The following is a 22,595-nucleotide window of genomic DNA, read 5'->3' as shown; positions in this document are numbered from 1 at the left end:
TAGCCAATTGGAAAAGAGGAAGGGCCTTAAAGAGGCGCCTAATAGCCTATTTCTTCTACAGTGGAACCTTGGTTAGCGTCATTAATTTATTCCAGAGGGTCCAACTCTAACCAAAACAGACGCTAACCGAATCCATTTTTCCCATAACATGTTTAACACAAAACAGGTGTTTATAGTTTTGCTATTATAATTTTACATGTAGAAAACAGTTTGAAATGCATATAAAGACATGAAAATAATGAATGAGAGGGATAAGTGAACATTTAAGGTTACTTTTACCTTCACTGAAGACGTGATTCTTGATAATACTATTCCCAAAGACACAATGTGGTAGCGATACATCACTTCTGCCATGAGTTATTTCTTGAATCGTATTTCTCATCTCAATAACCTAAAATGGAGCCAGAACATGAGAAACGCTGTTGAAGTCACGAAATAACTCATGACAAAACAGGAAGATGTTATCAACTTCAGACAGGTTGCCTGCCAATCGCGGGACACATATAGACAAACAACCATTCACACTCACACCTGGAAAATTTAGAGTCTCCAATTAACCCAACACACAAACCCCACACAGAGATGCTCGGACAGAGATTTGAAACCCAGATTTTCCTTATCTCCTGACTGTGTGGCCAACATCCTAACCACTAGGCCACTGTGCAGGAATGGTGATGGGCAACGTAGCTGACTTACAGTTCCGGTTGACATTCTGTTAGCCAGCTAAGCTTCTTTGTTAGAGGCTCAGGACTTTTTGTGAGAAAAATATATTAAAAATACAGTTGGACTCATGCAGTACATTAATAACACGTCAAGCACCATATTGTATGCTAACCGGAATATTTTCGCAAACCGAGGCAAAATTTTGGTGTAAATTTTCTACTTTCACATGAAAAAACGCTAACCGAGGCGCACGCCAACCGGGATTCCACTCTACTGTACAGTGGAACTCATTTAAGTCGATCCAGCTTATGTCGCCAACCTGCCTCTGTCGAATAACTCATCAAGTCCTTGTCTACCATGTTATTGTTATTATTAAAAGTGCCCGCTTAAGTTGACGTTGACATACATGGTTGACCGCTTTTCTTGACATAAAATTTGAGCCCCAAAGGTGTCATTTTAATGAAAATTGTTCTGTATATGTTGACATGTTTCATAGTATTGTCAACTTCCATACTATTGCTAAGCAGAGTCCTGCAACATAAGTACTGTATTGTTGCATAGCATTAAAACGTGCACCCAGTGATTTCCTGTTCAGTGCAAAATGAGCTTCAAAATAAATGCATGGCAATATTAACCTGGATTTTAAACCTTTTTTTTTGTTGAAGATTGTTAGCAAACGGATGAAAGATATGCACATGTACGAAAGCGTTACTGTCACTATAGTCAAGACATACAATGAAATTACCATAGCAACTCTGTTAGATAAGAGAATAAAATACTGTAGTGTCGGCAGAACAATGATGAGCCAGGACTGTGAATAAATCAGCCTTTTATTGGTATCTACAAACAGCACTATATACTTTACAGCAAGACCCACACCATACTTCAATGCAGCTAACACGCCTCGGCAACTCTTCTTCTCTCTTGGGCTAACTCAAACTAGCAGGCAAATGCCACTGCCCTCTATAGCACAACCACTGAATCATAGCTCAGTAATATACGCAATATTCTCATTGCTGCAGTATCATATGAAAACAGGAGAATCAAAATGAAAATATGCACAAATGGAGCAAAACCATATCAACAAACTGCTGTCAATTCAAAGATCCTTTATTGTCACCTATTCTTATGTCTCTGGCCAAAGTCACAAGTAAGTTTGCAAGCAATGGTAACAGCATATAATGACGTCAGTCAGCCATACAGACAATAGTTATCTGTATCTTCATTGCGTGTTAAATTAAAACTCAACGAGGGGTCTTGAGGAGGTCACATGCCTAGAGTGTTACATGAAGGGAGCCTTGTGATGCAGGTGTCTGCTATGCATGCATGCGTTGCTTGTCCATGTGTCGCTTTTGTTGCTGTCCAATGAAAATCATACACTGTATACAATTATTAGATTAACATTTTACCTTCCAGACAAATGGAGATAAATTATTTTTATTGGACAGCGACACTTTGCTTTATTACTACAATGGTATTATTGTTACATTTGACCTTATATGAGTATATTCCCTGTGGATATATGGATGTGTTATTTTCTCATACTTTCTCTTTTGAATAATTCTTACTTTCTGTTTTGATAGTTTTTATTTTAACTGATGAGTTGTTGTTGTTGTGTTGTTGTTGTTGTTGTTGTTTTGCATCTCTTTTGCACCCTCCTCCACCTCCTGGCTTGAGTCCAGGCCATTCTCCCTCCCAGCAGTGCCACACCCTGCTGCTGCGCAGGCCCAACCCATGTCCCATTGCCTCAGTCAACGGACACTCATACCCTCCATCCAAAGTGCTGCCCCTTCATCTGCCCTCCCCTCCCCCTCATCCCAACGCACAGTCACTCCCTCGCTTCTCCTCATTTGGGTACGTTCCGCTTCCCATCTCTCCACCTTCTCTCTCCACTCCTCCTCCTCTGTCAAATACTCCTCCTCCTGCTCCTCCTCTCTCCACTTCTCAGGAGCAGCAAAGTCAGACAGGTACATACAGTAGTACACTTTATAGTAACCTTAAAGATCTATTCTTTTTAGTAAACAAACCACACCTTCATCTCAGACTACTATTTAAGTTTATGCAATTTGCAATAAAGCACATTGTGAACATTGTAGAGCACATTGTACTAGGAAGTAACTTTATTGTACTGTATTAGTAAACTGTATTTGCCAATGTTTTGTGATATTTTTTCTGCTGAAACATCTGCCAAAAGTACATTTTGTTTCACTGCTGAGGCTGTGCCAAGAATGTTTTGCTCAAACAGTTTTAATATCTCAACAACCAAATGTGGATTTTGTCACAAAGGATTATCCTTTTTTTCTGAGGGGAAAAAAAACAAAATTAATCTTCTGTTTTGAAGCAGAATTGTTTTCATGGCTTTGTAGGAATATCACTGTAAACAACAAATAGTAATGCAATTTTAGGAAACAGAGTGACAGTTTTTGTGGAAATGTAGCATTAAGTCATCCTATAAATTAGCCTCAACTCACAATAAAATCAATCAAGATTTTAAATCACTATAGCTTCCGCAGCTTTCTTCTTTATTTACACTCACTGGCAACATCATTAAGTAAGGGAGCGAAAGTCTTAGGACTGTATCAAAAATAAGTATTACTTTGACTATGTGTTTATTATTTGTACTTCTCATGTAACCTAATAAGGTAAATAAAATACAGTAGAACAAACAGTAGTGTGCAGTATGATTCAGTGCAGATGTACACCACTGTAAACGTCAACTGCAATAATAAACATATGGTTAAATTAATATTTGTAAGATACAGTGTGAATCAAAACTGCGCCTACTGGCCCCTTGGCTCTCATTTGATTGTGTAGGTGTACCTAATGAAATGACCAGTGTATAAAAAAATTGATGACAAATGAGACGACTGTGAGTGGTAAATTTGTTGGTATGTTCGTCACAGTGAACTAGACAGCAATGTACTTAGTCATTTCAGGTGTTGTCAAGCCTAAATTGTGATGGTGGTTAGAAGTGTGTGTCTTTTTGCATGTGTGACAGGTTCTCGGACTACAGAGTTGAGTCCTCAAGGCTCTCCCACTTTGGGCCAGCAGAGCAGCACCAGCGAGGACATCTGGGTGCTACGCAAACCGCTTACAGGTAAAGTGAGAGTGTGTGTGGTTGACATTGTGCAGTTAAGTGCAAAAAAGCCATACTTTATGCATGCTGAATGTGTGTTTGTGTCTTTAGGGGGCGAACGTAGCGGCAGCGTGGGCAGCCTCGGTAGCATTCGGTCATCGAGCAGCCTGCAGGGCTCGGGTAACACGCATGTTCTGACGACACCTGCACCCAGTCCTCACCCAGCACCCACACCGGGTGTTAACACACACGGCCTTAATGCTCCGGGTCTGAACGCACAAGCTGAAGGGGTCAAGGTTAAAAACACTGCTTTATTTTTTGTCATGTTTGCAGGTCTGTGATGTCTGATTTTATTTGTTCAGATGCAGCGGCACATTTCAGTAGGATCCAATGCAACAGCTGCCCTCACAAAAATAACACTGTTCACTTTTGATTACAGTGTTTCCCGACCATTAGAAAAATCTTACCAACAAACATGAAAGTATATACACAGGTTAATTACGTACTTTCTGCCATAGAGTGCAAGAGCATTTAATTGTTCTTCCTCGCACTATATGTCCCTGGCAGAGATAGATGAACAAAAATATATTATTTGTAGTAATAAATAATTGTCAGACCAATTACGTAAGTGTATTTGGATAAGTTATCGTGGCACACCTGATAATCTGTCATGGCACACTAATGTGCTGCAGAACAGTGGTTGAGAACCACTGGTCTAGTGGTTGATTTGCCTGTCTTGCATGCAGGCAGTGTGGTTTCAGTCCCCACTCAGAGATGGCCCGAATGATTATATGTCTATATCTGCCCTGTGACTGACTGGCAACCAGTATTGTGGTTGTAGTTGGCAGTGGTGTATAACTGCAGTGCATCATACTGTTTCTAATATTTGTGTCTCAAATACACTGAAGAATAAGTGATTCCTTTTGAGCACATGTGCTTGATTGTGCCTTTGAGTGTGTTTGTTTGTCTCTTGTGTTATTTAGCTCCTAGCCACCGTCCTGTCCCAGTCAGTAAAAGCCAAGGAGCATCTTCTGGAGCAGTCACAGTCCATTGAGCAGTCAGCGAGTAAGAGCACAAATCTCGTGCAAATAAATGGACGCAGTATTTCCTAATATTTTGTTTTGTTTTTTTACACCAATATTGAGTCTATTTTGATCACATCGGTGATTCCAAAGCTCGAGGTATGATGTGATTAAACACTGCAGTTCAGAAGGATCAAAATGTTTCACACAAATACGAGGCGCTATGTGGAGTGATGTGGATAACTTTTGTCATCATTTGGTTCTCTAAAAGCTGTCTGTCTGTTTGAATTAGCCTTGAGCAGCATTAAGACGATTGTAGTGTCCATTTACAAGGAGCACTGTATAAAAACAAAGACTATTTATTGCTACAAGTCAGCATTAGTGGTTAAAACATTTGCTGTAATTAGGCAATGACATATTTAAACTATTGTCCAGATTCTGTATCTTAATTCAGTAATAGTTACTGGAGTGATGCATTAATGGCCATGGAGCTGAAAACACCACCACTCTGTATCAAATGTTAGAGGAGAGGTAAATTTTAAAAATTGCTTAGGGGAAAAAAGGAAGTGTTCATTTGAAGCACAGTTAATTAGAGTAGAGGCCAATGCTTCAGGAAATATACAGATAGTGTGTAATGTCCTAATGTATGCCCTCAACTTATATTTTGTCTCTTCTCTTTTCAAATTACCTCACCTGGGCTCCAAGGCTCTTCCACCTCCACTGTTCAGGAGCAGCGGCCCTTTGAGCGCAAGGCAGAAGAGGATGATGGAAAAGTGAGTTTTTGGATGTTATATTGTCTCAAGGGGCTGGTGTTAGGTAGTAGGTAGGTGTGGTCAGCTAGCATGATTTTACCCCGGTCACCAAAGAGACAGGCGCTGTGACAGACAGATGGAGACGTCAGTCAGTGTCTTGGGGCCCCCACCTCCCAATTTATCCCTCATGCTGCCACACTAATCACCTGCCAGCTGCACCATGTAATGTGTGAAAGTAGGTTCTGTGTGGTCTTCTAGAAACAAGCAGATGATGCCTTCTAGAAACTGCTGTTTACAATGTGTCCTCTATGGACTTTGCTGTGGAAGAACTTGATCTCATCCCAGTCATACACCTTTGGCAGATAGTGAGCCAGGCCCAATATTAGCAAGCGCTGACCTGAATGGACTAAATTTCCCACAAGCACACTCCAAAGTCTTGCCTTCCCAGAAGAAGGGATGCATTATTTTCATTTTTTTTGTACTTCCTGTAGGTGGAATGACCACATGTCCCAGTACTTGCGTTCACATAGTGTAATCTGAGGAGTTTCCTTGAAATACGGTACGCCTAATATAACAAGACCATACAAACATACAGTCAGTCATAAAAGATGTTTTGTGTTTGACAAGGGTATGTATTCATTAGTCATCCAAAGTAGACTCTTGACGAGAATAACTGCAGAGAAAATGGAAGTGAATTATTTTCACTTTACTCGCTTTTGTTCATTTACATCCAACTTCTGATGTTGAGCATGGAGCAGTAAATGATGGAATTGTCTCAGATAGCCGTGGACCTTGTTCACCATGTGTGCCAAAAGCTATTTAAAAGTTCACCCTAATTGCAAAAGCAGCATGCAGACACTTTTGGGGAACTTGTTTGGTCTGCGAAATATATCTGCCCAAAATGTTAATAGTTTTCTTTTCTTTTCCCACGCTCACCTTACTGAAAATCAGCTTGGCAGGCAGCACAAACAAACTGATACTGTGATTTGATGTGAGGTGATGTCTAAATAGTTATCTAAAGTCTTGACTTTAGACTACCCCAAGTGTGTCCATAAATCCACACAGTGTGTGGTATGGTGGAGAATTGGAGATTGTTTTTCTTTCTCACCAGGAACAGGACAGCTATGTTCTGCACAAATCATTTTATTCATCATTCTTCTGCCTGCTCTTGTGCATTGCAAAGGCTGAAAGAGGGCTTGTATTTGACATTCTTCTCTATCTTATTTTCCCCTTTGAGGATGTGTCATTTTGGAGAACAGTCCCCTTTAATGCAATTTTCTATGCCATGTCCAAGATTACGTTTAGATTCTTCAGAAGAACCCGTGCACTGTCCTACTGGTGGCCTGGACTATTGTGTTCTCAAGAAGAGGATATGTGTGTACTAGAAGCAGGCATCCGTACTTTGGGCTCTCTATTCAACAAGCAGGCAGTAGTATCTTGAGCTCACTGTTCTGCAAAAAAGGTATAATATGCAGTAGATGTACAGTAGTAGTTTTTTGAGTGTCCTATTAGCAGTAGTATGTTGCGTTCTTGAAGAAGGCAGTGTTATTCTATATTCTACAAGCAGACTACAGTATAGCATGTTTGTAGAAGCAGATAGGGGTATCTGCTTCAATGAGTTCTACATACTGTATATATAATGATATTCTGTGTTCTATTAGCAGGCAGTAGAACTCTGTGTCCAGTGTTCTCAAAGCAGGCAATACTTGTACCACAATGCGCTCTGTACTCATGCAATGCAAGCAATGGTATCTTGTTGTCAACATGTATACAGTGTCCTACGGGCTATGCTCTAAAAGCAGGAGGAAGTAGACTATACTGTAGTGTTGCAGCCCCCGCCCTCGGACCGGTGGTTGGGGGCCCCTGGTCTACAGTATGTTCTAGAATCAGGCAGTAGCATGTTGCATTTTATGTTCTACGAGCAGGCAGTAATATTTTAAGTTCACTCTTCTCGAAAGAAAGTGTAGCATGTATTTATAGCAGTTTGATCAATGTTCCATTAAAAGTAGTGTACTGTGTTCTACAAACCAGCAGTGGTATTCTTTGTTCTAGAATCAGAAGCAGCATGTTTTGTTCTGTGTTCTAGAAGCAGGCAGTAGTGTATTGTTCTCAGTCAAGACATACAGTATACAGCACTGCCCTGTGCTCTAGAAGCAGGCAATACAATGCTATGTCCTGTGTTCCAGAATCTGGCAGTAGCATGTTGTGTTCTATGTTCTAGAAGCAGGCAGTAGTGGCGTGGCTGGGTGAGTTTCAGCTGCAGTTCTACACCACCCACTTCCTCACCGCCGGATACGATCTAGAGACCGTTAGCTGCATGACCCATGAGGTAAGGTCAAGACCCCTGACCCCCTCACGCCCCGCCTCTTTTGTCAAGTCTCTGCTCAGCAAAGCAGTCAAATCAGCTCCCTGCTGACCTGGATGATGTCATCATGGCCCCCGTGTCTCTGTCACTTGATCCCCACCTCCCTGGTGTGAGTCCTGGGCCTTGACCAGTCTTATATTGAGTCTGCTATGATGTAAACCCCTTTAGAGAACAGAGAACACTCACCAGAGATTGTCAAGCGCATAATGTTCCTCTAGGTGTGCGCATCTTATGAATACATGTCATAAATATATGCTTGATAGTGTTGTTTACATTTCAAAGTAGTACATTTCCGGTGGGACAAAGTGTGTTTTGCTCTGAAGGACATGACGGCGATCGGGGTCATGAAACCTGGACATCGGAAGAAGTTAATGTCAGAGATCAGTAAGCTGCCCTCCACAGACTGGCTGCCAGACCACAAGCCTGTAAGGTTCTCACATGTATTACATTAAGTGGAACTGAACGGGCTTATGTCGAGTTACGCTTAAACTGATTCACACACCACTAATTTATTCTATTACCAAACTGAATTTTTGCATGCATCTGTAAAGTAGCCTTTAGGCACCTCACTGTGTATGTGTGTTTTTGTAGGCCAATCTGGCAGATTTTCTCTCTCACCTGGGTCTCAGTCAATATTACCAGGTTCTGGTGCAGAATGGTTATGAAAATATTGACTTCATCTCTGACATTAGCCTTGAGGATCTTCAAGAGATCGGCATTACTAAATTAGGTAAGGAACAAGTGTGCCATTTAATTAATATTGTGATGAGAAACATGTGCCTGTTTACATTAAATTTCCTATTTATTGTCATGTACAGTGGAACATTGGTTTTCATTATTAATCCGTTCCAAAATGTCAGATGGAAACCGAAATGTACGAAAACTGATCATTTTTTTCCATCGGAAATAATGCAATTCCAATTAATACAATGCAAACGCCCATAAATATGAACAAAAACAAATTTCATAGAGAATAATGATAGTTTTACACGCAGAAAACAAAGCGGAGAACATATAAATGACTAACTAACAAACTTAACTTTAAAGAATGGATGGATAGAGCTGTATACATTCTCACTTGAGCTTTAATTGCAGGTACAATCATCATTACACACACTGGACCGGCTCACTTTCTGTAATGTGTCTCCCTTAAACCATTCCCCCTGCAACATGTGTTAAAATTACAATGCCACTGTAACAGACGTAACATTCATACTATGCCACGACTTTTTTCTTGAATTCAATAGTCTTTCTCGCCTTCTTTATAAAAGCTCTGGCACTTGCAACTTTTTTGCAGCAGTTTAAAAAAAAAAAGCACAGACTGTCTGAAAGTGTGTTAAGACTCAGAAATACGTCGTGTGCGTGAACGCCTCATCTGTGCAGGTTGCACAGTGCTTATTGACAGGACAAAAGCTTAACTCACCATTCTGTGTGTGTTCTATGAACAAGTCAACCAACCACACACATAATAAAGATGATTAAAGGAGTCCCTGGCCACAATCTGTCTATAATGTCCCAATTCTACAACAACCACGATCCATTCTTCACAGAGCAACCAATGCATGGATGCTCTGTTTGGGCATTTGATTCCACAGAATGATATGCAGGCAAACAGACTAGTTTGTTAGGGGCATTGTTTGGCCGTACGATAACTGAGACAGTGTACAAAAACTGACACATATTTTTCAAGATTCAAGAGAGTTTTATTGTCATGTGCATGGTAAAACAGCAGTTATACCATGCAATGAAAATCTTATTCTGTTCATTCTCCCAAGAAAAGAAAGAAAACACAAGAAAGAATAAGAACATAAGAAACATAAACACATAAACATATATACCAATAAATTAAGCAACAACAACAGAAGAGACATTAATACAAATAAATAATACAAATAAATAAATAAAGTGCTATGAGTGTGTGCTTGTGTTGCGTGCGGCGTGTGTGAGTGCTTCGTTGAGAAGCCTGATGGCCTGTGGGTAAAAACTGTTTGCCAGCCTTGTGGTCCTGGACTTCAAACTCCTGTTTGGCAATAATTTTTGCTGAAAACTGAATCCTACAAAACTGGGGTGTACTTAAGGCGAGTTTCTCTTGCACACCTAATCTGTGAATGCAGGGCGTGTGCACAGAGCGAGTTATGCTCATTCACTCCACCCATTCTAGTTGGGTAATCAAACCTGGGGTTCTTTGGTCATAGGCTGTTTTTCTTAACCTAGGCATCTCAGTGCCATTTGGGGAATCGAACCTGGGGTTCTTTGGTTACAGGCCATCTTCTTAATCTCAGCAACCCTGTGCCAGTTGGGGGAACCAAATCAAACTTGGGAATTATGGTAATAAGCCGTTTTCTTAACCTCAACATCCCGAAATATAAATATAAAATCAAACTTGGGATTCTTTTGTCACATGAAACCTCAACATTCAGATACTAGCTGGGGGGTCATGCAGTCACAGGCTGTTATCTGCCCCTTAGGAAACTGGCACTGCTTAATTCATGAATTGGACAGTCACACTTAGTTACATTACATTACAATACAGTTTGTTGTATTAAATACACTATTGTGTAGTTGACATTAAATATGCCAATTAGTAAATGAGAGGATGTTTGGGTCTGGTCTCTTTGCTCCTTGCAGGCCACCAGAAGAAGCTAATGTTAGGAGTGAGGAGACTGAAGGACTTACAAAGAGGAGGAAGTGTCCCTGAGGCTCTTGAGAGTCCCTCCACACCTCCATGCAGCCCAGCCGACAGCAGCGTTTCTGAGCCACGCACAGAGTCAAGAAAACAGCGTGACGGCGGCCCTAGCCCATTGGCAAAACCCCGTCCAAGTATCTCTCATTCACAAACTCCTCCTCACACACCGACGAAAACTCCACCGCAAACCCCCACACACACTCGAAACCAGCAGGCCTCCCCCAGGGCTCGACCGCGACCTTCCACCCAGCAGGCACCAGCAGATTCGCATGTACCGACGCTCCGCCTGCCCAGCGAGGAGGAGGAGCGACGTAGAACTCACAGTCTGACGGGGCCAGAAACAGACTCACGATACGCCACTGTGTGCCGCAGCAGTTCCACACGCACCGCTGCCGCCAATGATGTCACCGTTAACCGCAGCCAGTCATCTGTCACACTGCGGCCCCGGCGGAAAGGTCGGCCGCCGACGCCACCGAAGCGGTCCTGTTCTTCTATCACCGGAGGTGATGGGGAGGGAGAAGGACAAGTGGAGGGGCTTCTTGGCCTGCCAACTTTTCGAGAGCGGAGAGCCAGCGACTGCGGCAGTCTAGGATCAGCATTAAGAGTTCAGGAGTCAGCAGGCCTGGAAAGATCAGAGGGCGCTTCTGGGAGTGTGCGTAGCCTCGCCGCCATGCTGGAGACGTCCATTGTGAGTGGAGCAAAAACCTTGCCCAGGAATCTGGGAAGCAGCACCAACTACCTTCAGGTGTGTGTCTCTGTGTAATTTATCAATATTACCTTTGTTAATACTTGTCATGTTCTCTCCAGGTCAGTCCCCCCACACTTCGTCGCCAGGCTGGTTCAGGTGGTCTTGGATCGGAAGATGACGATGTCCTGAACCGACGCAGGACAATCAGTGGACCTCAGGGTGATCAGGTACCGCAAAAACCAGCCCAGCAACGCCCAGAGCCCCGACCCCGCTCCACTGTCGTCACCTCCGCTTCAGAGATCACAGACAGCTCAGCGACGCTCCGAAGGAAACCTCGTCCTCTACCAACAGACTGCGAAGCGCCCGCAAACGCTCCCACTGTTGTTACCATGACAACCGGCACGGACACCTTACGCAGGAGGCCACGCACTACTGAGCAATCAGAAGCTGTCGCCCAAATAAGCAATAAACAATCAGACTCTTCCAGCAGTCAAGCAGATAGTAGCTGGCAGCAGAATGGCGGTGTGGTGCTGAGGCGGAGGCCCGTATCGGAGGCTTCTGATAGGACAGAGAACAGCAGGGAGAGCTGTGAGTGGATGGAGGCCAGGAAGTCTCTGAAGCCGCCCGTCTCACCTAAACCATCTTCGGTTGCCCTGAAGAAGACGCAAGTTGACCCCCTCACACCAACTCGTCGGGTCCCGATACCTGGTCCTGATAACACGGAAACAGCACAGAGTCCTGGTAAGGACTTTTTAGATTTGTGTAATTTTCATTTGTTGATTTTAGTTCTATAACTATAAATGTTATGTATCTGTAAAGTATATGTATGCCACTGCGTATGACTTGGATCACTGGCTCAAAATGACCACTTCATTATATTGTTTGACAGAAACAAAGCGTGTTCCGCCTCCTGTGTCGCCAAAACCTCGCGGCCCTCCAACAGCTCCCAAACCAGGGAAAGCAATGGTAGCCTCACCCGCCATGAGCCCTGCAGCCACCAGCCCAGCAGCATCAAGCCCCACCCTGGCCCCCAAACCTTCCCCGACACCCACCGCAGCTGCCACCCCTCTTCCCGCTCCCAGCACCCCCTCTGCCCCCTCTCTTTCACCGGGACTCCCCCTTAACTCTCCTTCACCAGCACAGAGTCCCTCCACGCCGTCTCCGCACCCAGTCAAACCGCCACGCTCCTCCATTGCTGGCCTCTCTATCGACCTCCTTGGTGGGCGGGAGGTTGAGGAGGAAGAGGAGAGGAGGACGGAGAGGGAGCAGAAGAAGCACAAAGAGGAGGAGGAGGCGGAGAGGAGGAGAGGAGAGGAGGAGAACTTGGAGGGGAAGTCATCCCAGAGGGGAGGAGAGAGAGCAGTTACAGAGGAGGAAGAGGAGGGGGCTCAGCATCGTCTGGAGGAGACCAGTGCCTCCTTGGCTGCAGCTTTGCAGGCTGTAGAACATAAAATAAATGAGGATGAAGCACAAAATGAGTAAGTATTTATGATATAAATAGAAGATATTTACGCTCCATTTAGGAGGAAAATTAACTTTGCAAGAGTGATTCACAACTTATTTCATCTCACTACTGTCATGGATGAATTGAACAACTAGGACAGCTTGCTATTCTCAAATGGGCACAGCTTTAATTAGGGCCACTGGCCTCTAAAGCTCATCAGTGAGGTTGAGACTGATGAGAATTGTGGTTCTCTATAACAACTTTACTGAAATGAATAACTCAACCATAACACCAAAGTGTGGTATTTCTAAATGATGATGTTTATGTGTTGTGTAATGAAATGTGTAGTTGAAGTTCATATAAATTCATTCATAACATACAACGGATGGAACTTCCAGTACATTGTGGCGACATCCAATTCAGTAGTGTTTCTCACTTTCTTTATTAAGTGCTGGCACTCGTGACTTTCTTTGACCTTATGGTGGGTTATGTAGCAGTCGCAGTCAATCAACAAATGCACAGACAGTGAGTCAGCAACGCGTATGGTGCTTTGTTTGGGAAATAGACAGAACGATACAGAACAGGGAAAATGGGCGAGTTTGTTACGTGCAATACTGTATGAAAACTGAGGCAAAATTTGGGGGCAAATTTTCAACGAAAACAGAATCATACGAAAAGTGGGGCGTATGAAAACCGAGGTTTAATTCTACCTTATTGTGAATACAAATGTTTTCCCATTTCTCCAGCAAAAAGACAACCGTGTCCATCCTGGATGACATCGGCAGCATGTTTGACGATTTGGCGGACCAACTGGACGCAATGCTCGACTGATCTCCCAAGTGTCTTTTTTTCCAAAAAGCCGCCCCCCTTGCCTTTCCCTGATCATATGTAGGAGTGTTGACAAAAATTGCTCCAGAGGCCACAGAGGTGTGTGCATGGACGTGACCACTCCGGAGCAGAGAGAGATGGAGGAGGGTGTCCTCTTGGGGTTTGTTTGGCGAGGCGAGGCCTGTGATGTTCTGCAGCCCAGCGAGCAGCCTCAGGTGGCTGTGGACTGAAAAGCACAACCATGTTCCTTCTCTCTACAGACTACAAGTAAAAATAAGCACATAAACAGACTCACTTGAAGGACAGCAGGACAGCCAGACATACAGGGAGCAGGCTGTTGAGTATTTTTCAAAAACATGCAAAAACAGGCTACTTCTGCACCGTCTCTGAGGATGCATTTTTCCTTGCTTGATCTAGCGCTTGTCTTCTTCTGTATGGATGGAGGGTTGCGGTGCACCCACCCTTCCGATGGTGTGCTGTCTCTGTTCATGTTGTTGTTGCTGTTGTTGTTGTTGTCCAGTTCCGAGGGTGTGTTGTCCTAATGAAATGTCAGTGTCCTTCTTCAAATTCATCCTGTAGTTATTCACATGATCGGAACAATGCTTGTAGATTTGTGCCCATGAATTTCCAAGACACCAAAAGACACACACCTCCTATTGGTTCAATACACACGCATACATTATGCAAAGACACGCACAAGCACATGATGTATCCCTCTTGTCCTGCTGCTGTGAACAGTGTTTTTAAAAGATGATCCTATATTTCAATGCTTTGTATGGTACATCCAGTATAGTTTATGATATACAATATCTGGGTGTGTGAGCTTGTAGAGCTCCCTTTAGTGTTGGTTAGTAAAATGCCTCTGCCCGGCTCTCCGTCCATGTCCATTATTTGTTTACTCTGCATTTCTCTGTGCCTTGGTAGTGTTCTTCCATACTTTTTTTTGTTTTCCTACTCATTTCATTTGATGGTCTTTCGGTTTCCTCACAAACCCATGCCACGTATATCCTTCTTAGGAGACATTTGCAGTTTCGTTCAGTATGTTCTTTGAGAAGCCTTTTGCAAGCCCATTAAACTTTTAAGGTGTTATAAGTCAGTTTTGCTGCCCTCCGCTCCCAATTTTCAGTGTATTTCCAATGTAGGCCAAATAGTGGATAAAAGCGCCAGTGTTCATCCCGATAAAGAATCCACTTGTATTTTTATGCTCTTTGGGAAAAGAAGAAAATATATTTGAGAGACAGATAGTTCTATGCGAATAATGACAATATTAATGATAAACATTCATTCGAGGTGAGTTGATGGAGTCTGTACATTTCTGTCTGAATGTGTTGTGAAGGCTGTTGTGCCATGGTTGGGTCTAAGGTTGTGTTTCTGCTGTGACGGTGCATTCCTGTACAGATGTGAAGAGAATAAATGTAAGGAATAATCTTTAAAGGCTTAGAGTGTGCTTCTGTTTACTCTATAATACAATTGATTTAGCACTTTTTCTCCATTTGAACGTGTGGTGATCCAAAGAAACAGTTAAACACCGGCATAGAGATAGAAGGATATGGTTAAAGGTGGAAAGTAAAAAAAACTGAGTAACTGAATAGTTTTTTTTATATGTTTGTACTTCTTTTGGTCATTTTTAAAATACACTATTGACGAAAATTTTCAGATCACTCAAAAAAATTGCATGAATTTACATGTTGCACTGTCTGATCTTAAGGAGGTTCTACTGTAAGTAGAGCTTCAAAATGCAAAAAGAAGAAATTAAAGTGAAATTTGAGTGTCAAAGCTTAAGACCACAGCCTTTAAAAGTTAAAATTTTGGCAAAAATGTGGATTCAATGTCAATGTGTTGAGCTGCATCGGCAAGGCCTCTCACAGTGCGCACATTGCTACTGAGGTTGGATGCAGTAAGACAATTTTAAACTTCTTAAAAGATCCTGAGGGTTATGGAACAAAAAAAGCCAAGTGGTGTACCAAAAAAAAATGTCAACGGCCATGAGCCGGAGGGTCCGATTTGCTGTCCGTCAAGACACGGGATGACCCTCGGCCCAAATGAAGGTTGTTTTTGGTGCAGAGTGCAGCCCAAAAACCACCGACGGCATCTGCGAGAGAAGGCTTTTAAGAACAAAAAACGTCTTCACAGGCCTTGTCTCGGTCAACGCCACAAAATTGCCTGTTTGGAATTTGCAGGAGATCGCCAAACCAAACATGGGACATTGAAAGATGGAAGTAAGTTTTATTCTCTGATGAGAAAAAATGGAACCTTAATGGTCCTGATGGCTTCCAACACTACTGGCATTGTTCGCTCAAATTTGGCTTATTGAAGCATACAAGCCTCACATGACTGTACTTGTGTTCATCAAAGAGTATGACAATTGTTATGCCGATTATGATGGTAAAAATGCATGTCTTTCAAATCTCTGATTAGAATATGATGCAAAATGGGCTTTTTTGACACCTATGTGACATACCTATCACCTGTGTTATATGATGCCAGATGGTTGTACAGAAAGTAAATAATTGGTAAATTCAGTGGACAATGAAAAGACACCACTACTCAGATGATTTTAGCAAGAGAAGACCGGAGAGACCAGTGGTATATAACAACTATTTTTGCTTCAAAACACAGTATTTAAGTTTGTGTATTAATTTGATGCTATTCATCTTTGATTCAGAGGTTATCAACCTAACCTGACACGCTAAAAAATAAGTGTAACGTAAAACGCATTAAATCCTTCGATGGAACAATGGCGCTTCAGGTTGTGCAGGGGGCATCCCTTGTGGCTGAAGGCCCTCGTCTGTGTGGTAATGACTGTTTTTCAACAGGACAACACTGCAGTCCACAATGCCCACCGGACAAAGTACTTCTTCCAGAGGAATAACATCACTCTTTTGGACCATACTGTGTGTTCCCCTGATCTAAATCCAAGTGTGAACATTTGGGGATGGATGGCAAGGGAAATTTACAGAAATGGTCATCAGTTCCAGGGTGCCCTCCATGAAGCCATCTTCACCACCTGGCCCAACATTCTCACTAGCCTCCTGGAAACACTGGCATCAAACATGCCCAAAGGTGATAAACCAGAATAGTGCAGCTACTGATTACTAATGAGTCCTTTTTTGAAAAATGTTTTTGCTTTTTTAGCTATGGTCTTAAACAAAGTTTTGATCAGCTGATGGACAGCCTATTTCACTTTGTTTGTTTGCAATAAATTGCTTATTGAAAACATTTTGTCTCACTCTCATTTCTTCTTTTTGCATTTTGAAGCTCAACTTAGAACCTCCTTAAGATCCAACAGTGCAAAATGGACATTCTTCAACTTTTCAACTGCTCTGAAAATTGTGATGAGAAGTGTATGTACTTGTATATTGGCATAAGTACTGTATGTTTGTTATTTAAAGTATTGTGCATTGCTACATTTTAGTCCAGTCAATTACTGAGAAAAATGCACTTGTGAGGGAGATGATTTCTTTTATTTTGCTCTTTAAATTCATAAGTGTTGCTTCATTCAAGAACACGTCATTTGAGAGTTGTACCTTTTCCTTTTTTGCAGTAAAAGGCGACCCCCCCCCCACTCAAAAAAGGTAATGTTTACCCTTGAGTACATTTTAAATAATTTTTTACATGCGCTTTTGAGTAGATTTTTACTTGTATAGTTTTAAAATTACAACGAAGTGACTACTTTTACTTGAACCTTCAGGTATTTGTCATTTTATTGTAATCTTATTAGCTGCAAAACACTACAACTCCCATGATGCTCTAGCTTCTGTATGACGGCCTCGTGAGACACCGCGACAGCAAAGATTTGTTTTGTAGAGACGTGGATATAATTGTTTTGTAAATACATTAATATTATATATAAAGAATATTATATCTGCAGGCGTCTGTATTCAACATTTTTAATTTCTTTGGTCATTATTAAGTGGTTCACAGGCCCACCGGAAATAGGGCATCGAAACTTCCGGTTTTGTTGGCCGGAAGATGAATAAAATTTCTGCTCTTGCTCTCGTCATTCTCTTTCCTTCAGCTTCTATGAGGCGACGCACACATGGCACACAGTTGTCCCGTGTGTCTTTCTTTTACACATAATGGCAGTGACGACGAGCCAAATCCCCCTGTTTGATCATGTAATCGTTTAAAACCAAAATGTTTGAGGTGAGTGAACACGTTACTTTCATGCATGCGACCACGTGTTTAAAACAAAATGTTTGAGGAGTTGAGTGAACACGTTTCTTTTACGCATGCGACCACGTGGCGTCTCAGTAACACGTGCGCGAGGGACGCAAACTTGTCTTAAACCGTCTCATATTCGTTTTTAACAAAATGTAAACTTTACGTTGGTGGAATTGTATCATTCGCAAACACTTAAGACTCCAATGGGTAATTTAAGTTGAGCCATTTTGGGTGAATTCTTGCGAGAAGTTCAAGCTAGCAGGAGGCTAATATAGTTTAACATTGTTTAAATTTCGGAATGTTACAAAATTTTGAAATCAAGTCTGATTAATTCTTATAAAACATGACTAACGAGTATTAAAGGCGTCAGAGTGCATTTCATACCGGGAAATGGTGCCTTTGGTTCCCATTACTTTAACATTGAGTCAAGACTAAAGCTGTGATCGACCCACGGACCTTGGCAAGTACAATCGTACTATAAAAATATATAATTACTTCGGCTCTGACATTTTGTCAGAGTAGCCGTTTACATTTTTTTGATAATCGAAACGTCGAGGGAAGAAAATTAAGTTTCATAACTTGTGTGCAGCAGCACGCTGTATTAGTTTCCGTGCTGCACTACAAATTGCATGTTCACAGTAATTCCGGGGCAAAATTAACATTTCCTACCTTCAGATTTTAATGAAATTTAAATATAGCTATAGCTATTAAAGTGAATTTGTATCCCACATAGCTTTTATCTTGTCCTGAAGCGCCGATCCATAAGTTTGAAAGGACTTCACTTTCAAAGCAATCATGATTCGATGTGGTTCAAGACTTGGTATAAATTGGATATGAAACTGAGGAGGAGGAAGTAGTACCGTAATCTACATAACTTCTATTCCAATGAAAATGCACCCGATATCCTGTGAAGAAGCTGCATTTTCAGGGATGTCCCCACAAACTCCTAAACAAGCGCATGGATTGTAACATTCCTATTTAATTGAACTGTTTTTTTTAATATGAATATCAGAAGCTTGCTCAACTTTTCCAACTGTTCTTTCCACAGAGGAGGCTAATACAGATGTGAAGGTGACTTAAGAATGCACCATTGGAAAGGATGATGCGGTAAGCCCACCGGTTGTTGCATTATCAATAGTTCTTCAGCCGTTGATGACAAATTTGAAAATACATTTGACACCTTCTATGACAGCTGAACTACAGCTTGTGATTCAAACTTTAATCTGAGGCTTCATTATTATGTGGACATTGCAATGCATTTACTATACGTGCCCAGTCTTTAATGTTGGCCTGTCTTGAGCACAGATTGCACCATGGAGGGAAGGTCCCATTTTAAAGAGTGCTTGGGACGAGTTGATGACAACTTGCTGGACATGAAAGCTGGTGAGTTTGTAATATGTATCTATGAAAATAAACTCTTGAAGCTGGTGATGAAAAATTTGAAAAGTACTTTTCTGACACCTTCTCTGACAGCTGAACTACAGCTTGTGATTTGAACTGTAATCCTGAGGCTTCATTACTGTTGTGTTTCAAAATATGTGTTGTATGTGTGAGAGCTCATTTGCTCTGATTTGTGACTTAGAGATTGCTTCGTGCAAAAATGTCCCATTCCAAGAGTGACTGGTCCAACTTGAGGACAAAGGGGGCTGGAAAGGAGAACAGGTGAGTTTGTAGTATGCGTGCTAGGGATGTCCTGATCCATTTTTTGGCTTCCGATCTGATCCGAATTTTAATTTTTTTAAGCATTTCTTACAAACATTAATTTGTGGAAGTGAATATTATGTAAATAGCTCTTCAAAGCATTAAATAATGCAACTGTGCATTACACAGTATGACCAACAATAGTTTGGCTTTTGTAACAAACTCGAGTCAGGTCCCTACTTCAATAAAATATAAAATTGTGCAAATTGTTGGTGTGTAAAATACCTTTAGGGTAGGACTAATAATTTCACATGGTTTATAGATGAATTTGTGGTGTGGTTTAGAATGACTTTCTTTTTTTAATTTTTACAAACTCTTCAATGCAATAGGAATTTATTGATGGCTCCTAGAATAACCAGCGGCTACAGCGGCACTTTCAGTGTGAACTCCCTGCACCATGACACAGCAGTCACGGCACAGTGAGGGTGAATACCGCTGAGCCGAATATCCAAAGTCCACCGTGAAACAAACTTCACCACGGTACACCTCGGACATGTCTGCATTGTGGTGTTTTCTTCTTGTGGGAGTCGAGTGGTAACCGGCTTTGAGGCGCATTACCGCACCTAGTGTGTGGCCCATAGTTACGAACATTCCGGCAACCGGATCGGCCCCATCTCGTGGCGGAAGCCAATATTCGATCTTTCCGTGGCAGGCGATCCTGAAGATTGGATTGGGACATTCCTAATGTGTACAGGAAAAACTTTCAGCCAGTGATGACAAATTTGAAAGTACTTTTCTGACACCTACTATGACAGCTGAACTACAGCTTGTGATTCTAACTGTAATTCTGAGGCTTCGTTATGTTTGGAAATTAGAATGCATTTACTATACGTGCCCAGTCTTTAATGTTGGCCTGTCTTCGGCGCAGATTGTACCATGCAGGGAAGGTCCCATTTTTCAAGTGTTTGGGACGAGTTGACAAATTGCTGGACATGAAAGCTGGTGAGTTTGTAATATGCATCTATGAAAAACTTTATTCCTGAGGCTTCATTGCACAATTATGTTTAAAAATGTGCAATTGTTTGCTTTTTCCATCAAGTTCTTGCTGCTTATGTTTCAGATTGCATGACACACTGAAGATTGACTAGTCCACCTTGAGGTCCAATGGGACCTGGCTGGATGTGAGCGCTGGTGAGTTTGTAATATGATTCCATGAAAATAAACTTCAGCCTGTGATGACACATTTTTTAAAACATTTTTTCTGACACCTACTATGACAGCTGAACTACAGCTTGTGATTCTAACTTATCCTGAGGCTACTTAACTAGACGTTAAATGAATGCAGCAATTTCTAAATGTGTGTAGTGATATTGTATTTCTGTGCCACAGATTGAAGCATCCCAGCGTTGAGATGGTATTGAGTTCGTGGTAAGTTCTATTTGTAGTTTCTCTGCTAGTTCTGGTTGGAGTCAGGTTTGTTTTACCTTTTTTTTTTTTTGTCTCTTCCAGGTTTTCAAGCTATTTCTAAAATGACTGATGCATGTTTCCTACACAGGACATCCATCTTCTATGCCGTTTATCCTTACAAAGGACTTGTAAATTGCTAAAGCAACTAAGGAAATAATTCACGAAGGCCTGTATTGATAGATGGGTCTTGCACAGTCAAAGATTTTCCCAATTCTATCAAAGTAATCACCCTGCTATTAAGCTAAATTGTGTAAACCTCTGCTGTTCTCACAAATGGTCTGTTGTATGGTCAGAAGTTAGTCTTAACATGCATTAAATAACTACTTTGGTCCATTTTGAGCACATCTTGCACCATTCAACTTGTAGATGCAACTACAGCGGAAGCTCGGTTTTTGTCACTGTTCCAAAAGGTCTGCAAAACGTAAGAAAACTAATATTTTCTGGTAAATATAAGTCCAATGAATGCATTCCAGACACTGAAAATATGAACACAACATTTTACTGTATGAAGGATTAGTTTTACATGGAAAAAAACAAAGTGAAATACACTATGAAAAGGGGTAATTCAACATTTACCATGTTTACATTTACTGAAAACATCAGTGAACATGGAGGGGACGAAGAGCCACGCTGATGCTGTTTCCAAACCTTTAGAATCTAAAGAGCCATTTTGTCTCCACTTTCAGTGGAGAAAAAAATGGAGTTGCAAACCATGACACAGCTTACAAGCTTAAGTTAAAAAAAAAAATATTTGTTTATTTTTCAGTCGTTCTCGTATATTTGTGTAAAATTAAAACATGAAGTAGCCAACTTGAACATAAAAAAAGCCCTTCAGAGTTCACTTACCTGCATATCAGTACTGCTGTTTGCGCAATATCCTTTACATCACGCTGAATTAAATAGTCAATGTGCCTACTGGTGTTGCTATTAGTCTTGTCCATACAGAGGCGTTTCTTTCATTTCTTTAGTTTTGAATCCAGAGAATAGATGGTCTTTATAGGAACGATTCTTTCATGTATTGTGCATTTGTGAGAGGCTTCCTCCCCCTCACGTTCTTGTTCTGAAATGTCTTTAATTCAGTGCAGGGTGCTACAATGCTTATTAGGTTGAAGAAAAGAGATGATATGGAGTTTATTGTGATAGTATTTTTTGAGTTGTACAAAGCACACTTATTGGTATTGAAAACAAAGGTATTCAATGATTCCCTGGCTGGAATGTAGCACTCTAAAAGAACTACTATTCATTCGTCAGAGACTGCGTGACCACATGGATGCTCTGTTAAGGCACTCGATTCAGCGGATTCGTTTTGTTAGCTGCACAGTTTGGCTGTATAACTGATCATTTTTGTTGAAACCCAAGGTACCACTACTGTCAAGTCAATTTATCCTGCATTTGTTTAAAAAAAAATGCAGTAGGTACAGATTTTTTTAAAATAAATGAAATATGTACTAACAGCTTAATATAGGGACAAGTGTTGTATTTCCACGTAGTTTATGGAACATAAAAGAATATGCTCTCCCTGCCAAGAGCTGCATCAAGAACTCTGACTTAAAGATAGTCCTCCATTTTATACAACAGCAGGACAATACACACTGCAAACTACAAATAAACATTCCACTATAGTACCTTTTCAATCAAAAGTGAGCAATGCTGTCTTGGTAAAGACTTGGATATCAGATGCGCTAGTCTACCTAAAATTATGGCCAGTGAGGGTTGCAAATATTAACATTTCATTTGCCTGCCCATGCCTCGCGTTTGCATGCAGGTGCGTGCTCGTTTTGATAGTCAAAAGGAGGCGG

The 22,595-nt window shown here is 41.5% G+C and overlaps 1 protein-coding gene and 4 non-coding genes across 8 annotated transcripts in view; all 5 read left to right on the top strand.

The window, feature by feature from the left end:
* The window catches only part of si:dkeyp-9d4.3 (caskin-1), a 42,232-nt gene extending 27,274 nt beyond the window's left edge, over positions 1–14,958 (top strand). The window contains exons 11-22 of one of the 4 annotated variants that reach the window (XM_054778876.1): positions 2,346–2,630; positions 3,662–3,760; positions 3,851–4,035; positions 4,723–4,804; positions 5,467–5,534; positions 7,738–7,842; positions 8,202–8,303; positions 8,470–8,608; positions 10,507–11,309; positions 11,372–11,993; positions 12,142–12,730; positions 13,443–14,958. In XM_054778876.1, coding sequence (XP_054634851.1) covers positions 2,346–2,630; positions 3,662–3,760; positions 3,851–4,035; positions 4,723–4,804; positions 5,467–5,534; positions 7,738–7,842; positions 8,202–8,303; positions 8,470–8,608; positions 10,507–11,309; positions 11,372–11,993; positions 12,142–12,730; positions 13,443–13,527 — 3,164 coding nt within the window. In that variant the 3' untranslated portion in view covers positions 13,528–14,958. Of the gene's footprint in view, positions 1–2,345; positions 2,631–3,661; positions 3,761–3,850; positions 4,036–4,722; positions 4,805–5,466; positions 5,535–7,734; positions 7,843–8,201; positions 8,304–8,469; positions 8,609–10,506; positions 11,310–11,371; positions 11,994–12,141; positions 12,731–13,442 lie in introns of all 4 variants that reach the window. The other 3 variants (XM_054778878.1, XM_054778875.1, XM_054778879.1) reach the window with 3 other exon arrangements.
* Positions 14,959–18,832: 3,874 nt separating this feature from the next.
* On the top strand, positions 18,833–18,920 carry LOC129184070 (small nucleolar RNA SNORD60). Its single transcript, XR_008571461.1, has one exon. It is a non-coding gene; the product is annotated as a small nucleolar RNA SNORD60 (small nucleolar RNA).
* Positions 18,921–19,110: 190 nt separating this feature from the next.
* LOC129184072 (small nucleolar RNA SNORD60) lies at positions 19,111–19,202 on the top strand. The gene has a single exon (XR_008571463.1). It is a non-coding gene; the product is annotated as a small nucleolar RNA SNORD60 (small nucleolar RNA).
* An 892-nt stretch (positions 19,203–20,094) lies between these two features.
* On the top strand, positions 20,095–20,185 carry LOC129184068 (small nucleolar RNA SNORD60). Its single transcript, XR_008571459.1, has one exon. It is a non-coding gene; the product is annotated as a small nucleolar RNA SNORD60 (small nucleolar RNA).
* A 371-nt stretch (positions 20,186–20,556) lies between these two features.
* Positions 20,557–20,648, top strand: LOC129184071 (small nucleolar RNA SNORD60). Its single transcript, XR_008571462.1, has one exon. It is a non-coding gene; the product is annotated as a small nucleolar RNA SNORD60 (small nucleolar RNA).
* Positions 20,649–22,595: the final 1,947 nt, after the last annotated feature.

The sequence above is a fragment of the Dunckerocampus dactyliophorus genome, chromosome 6, assembly GCF_027744805.1.
Source record: "Dunckerocampus dactyliophorus isolate RoL2022-P2 chromosome 6, RoL_Ddac_1.1, whole genome shotgun sequence".
NCBI classification, from domain to species: domain Eukaryota; kingdom Metazoa; phylum Chordata; class Actinopteri; order Syngnathiformes; family Syngnathidae; genus Dunckerocampus; species Dunckerocampus dactyliophorus.
The sequence above is the reverse complement of the archived record's forward strand: the minus strand, read 5'-3'. Positions and strand labels throughout refer to the sequence as shown.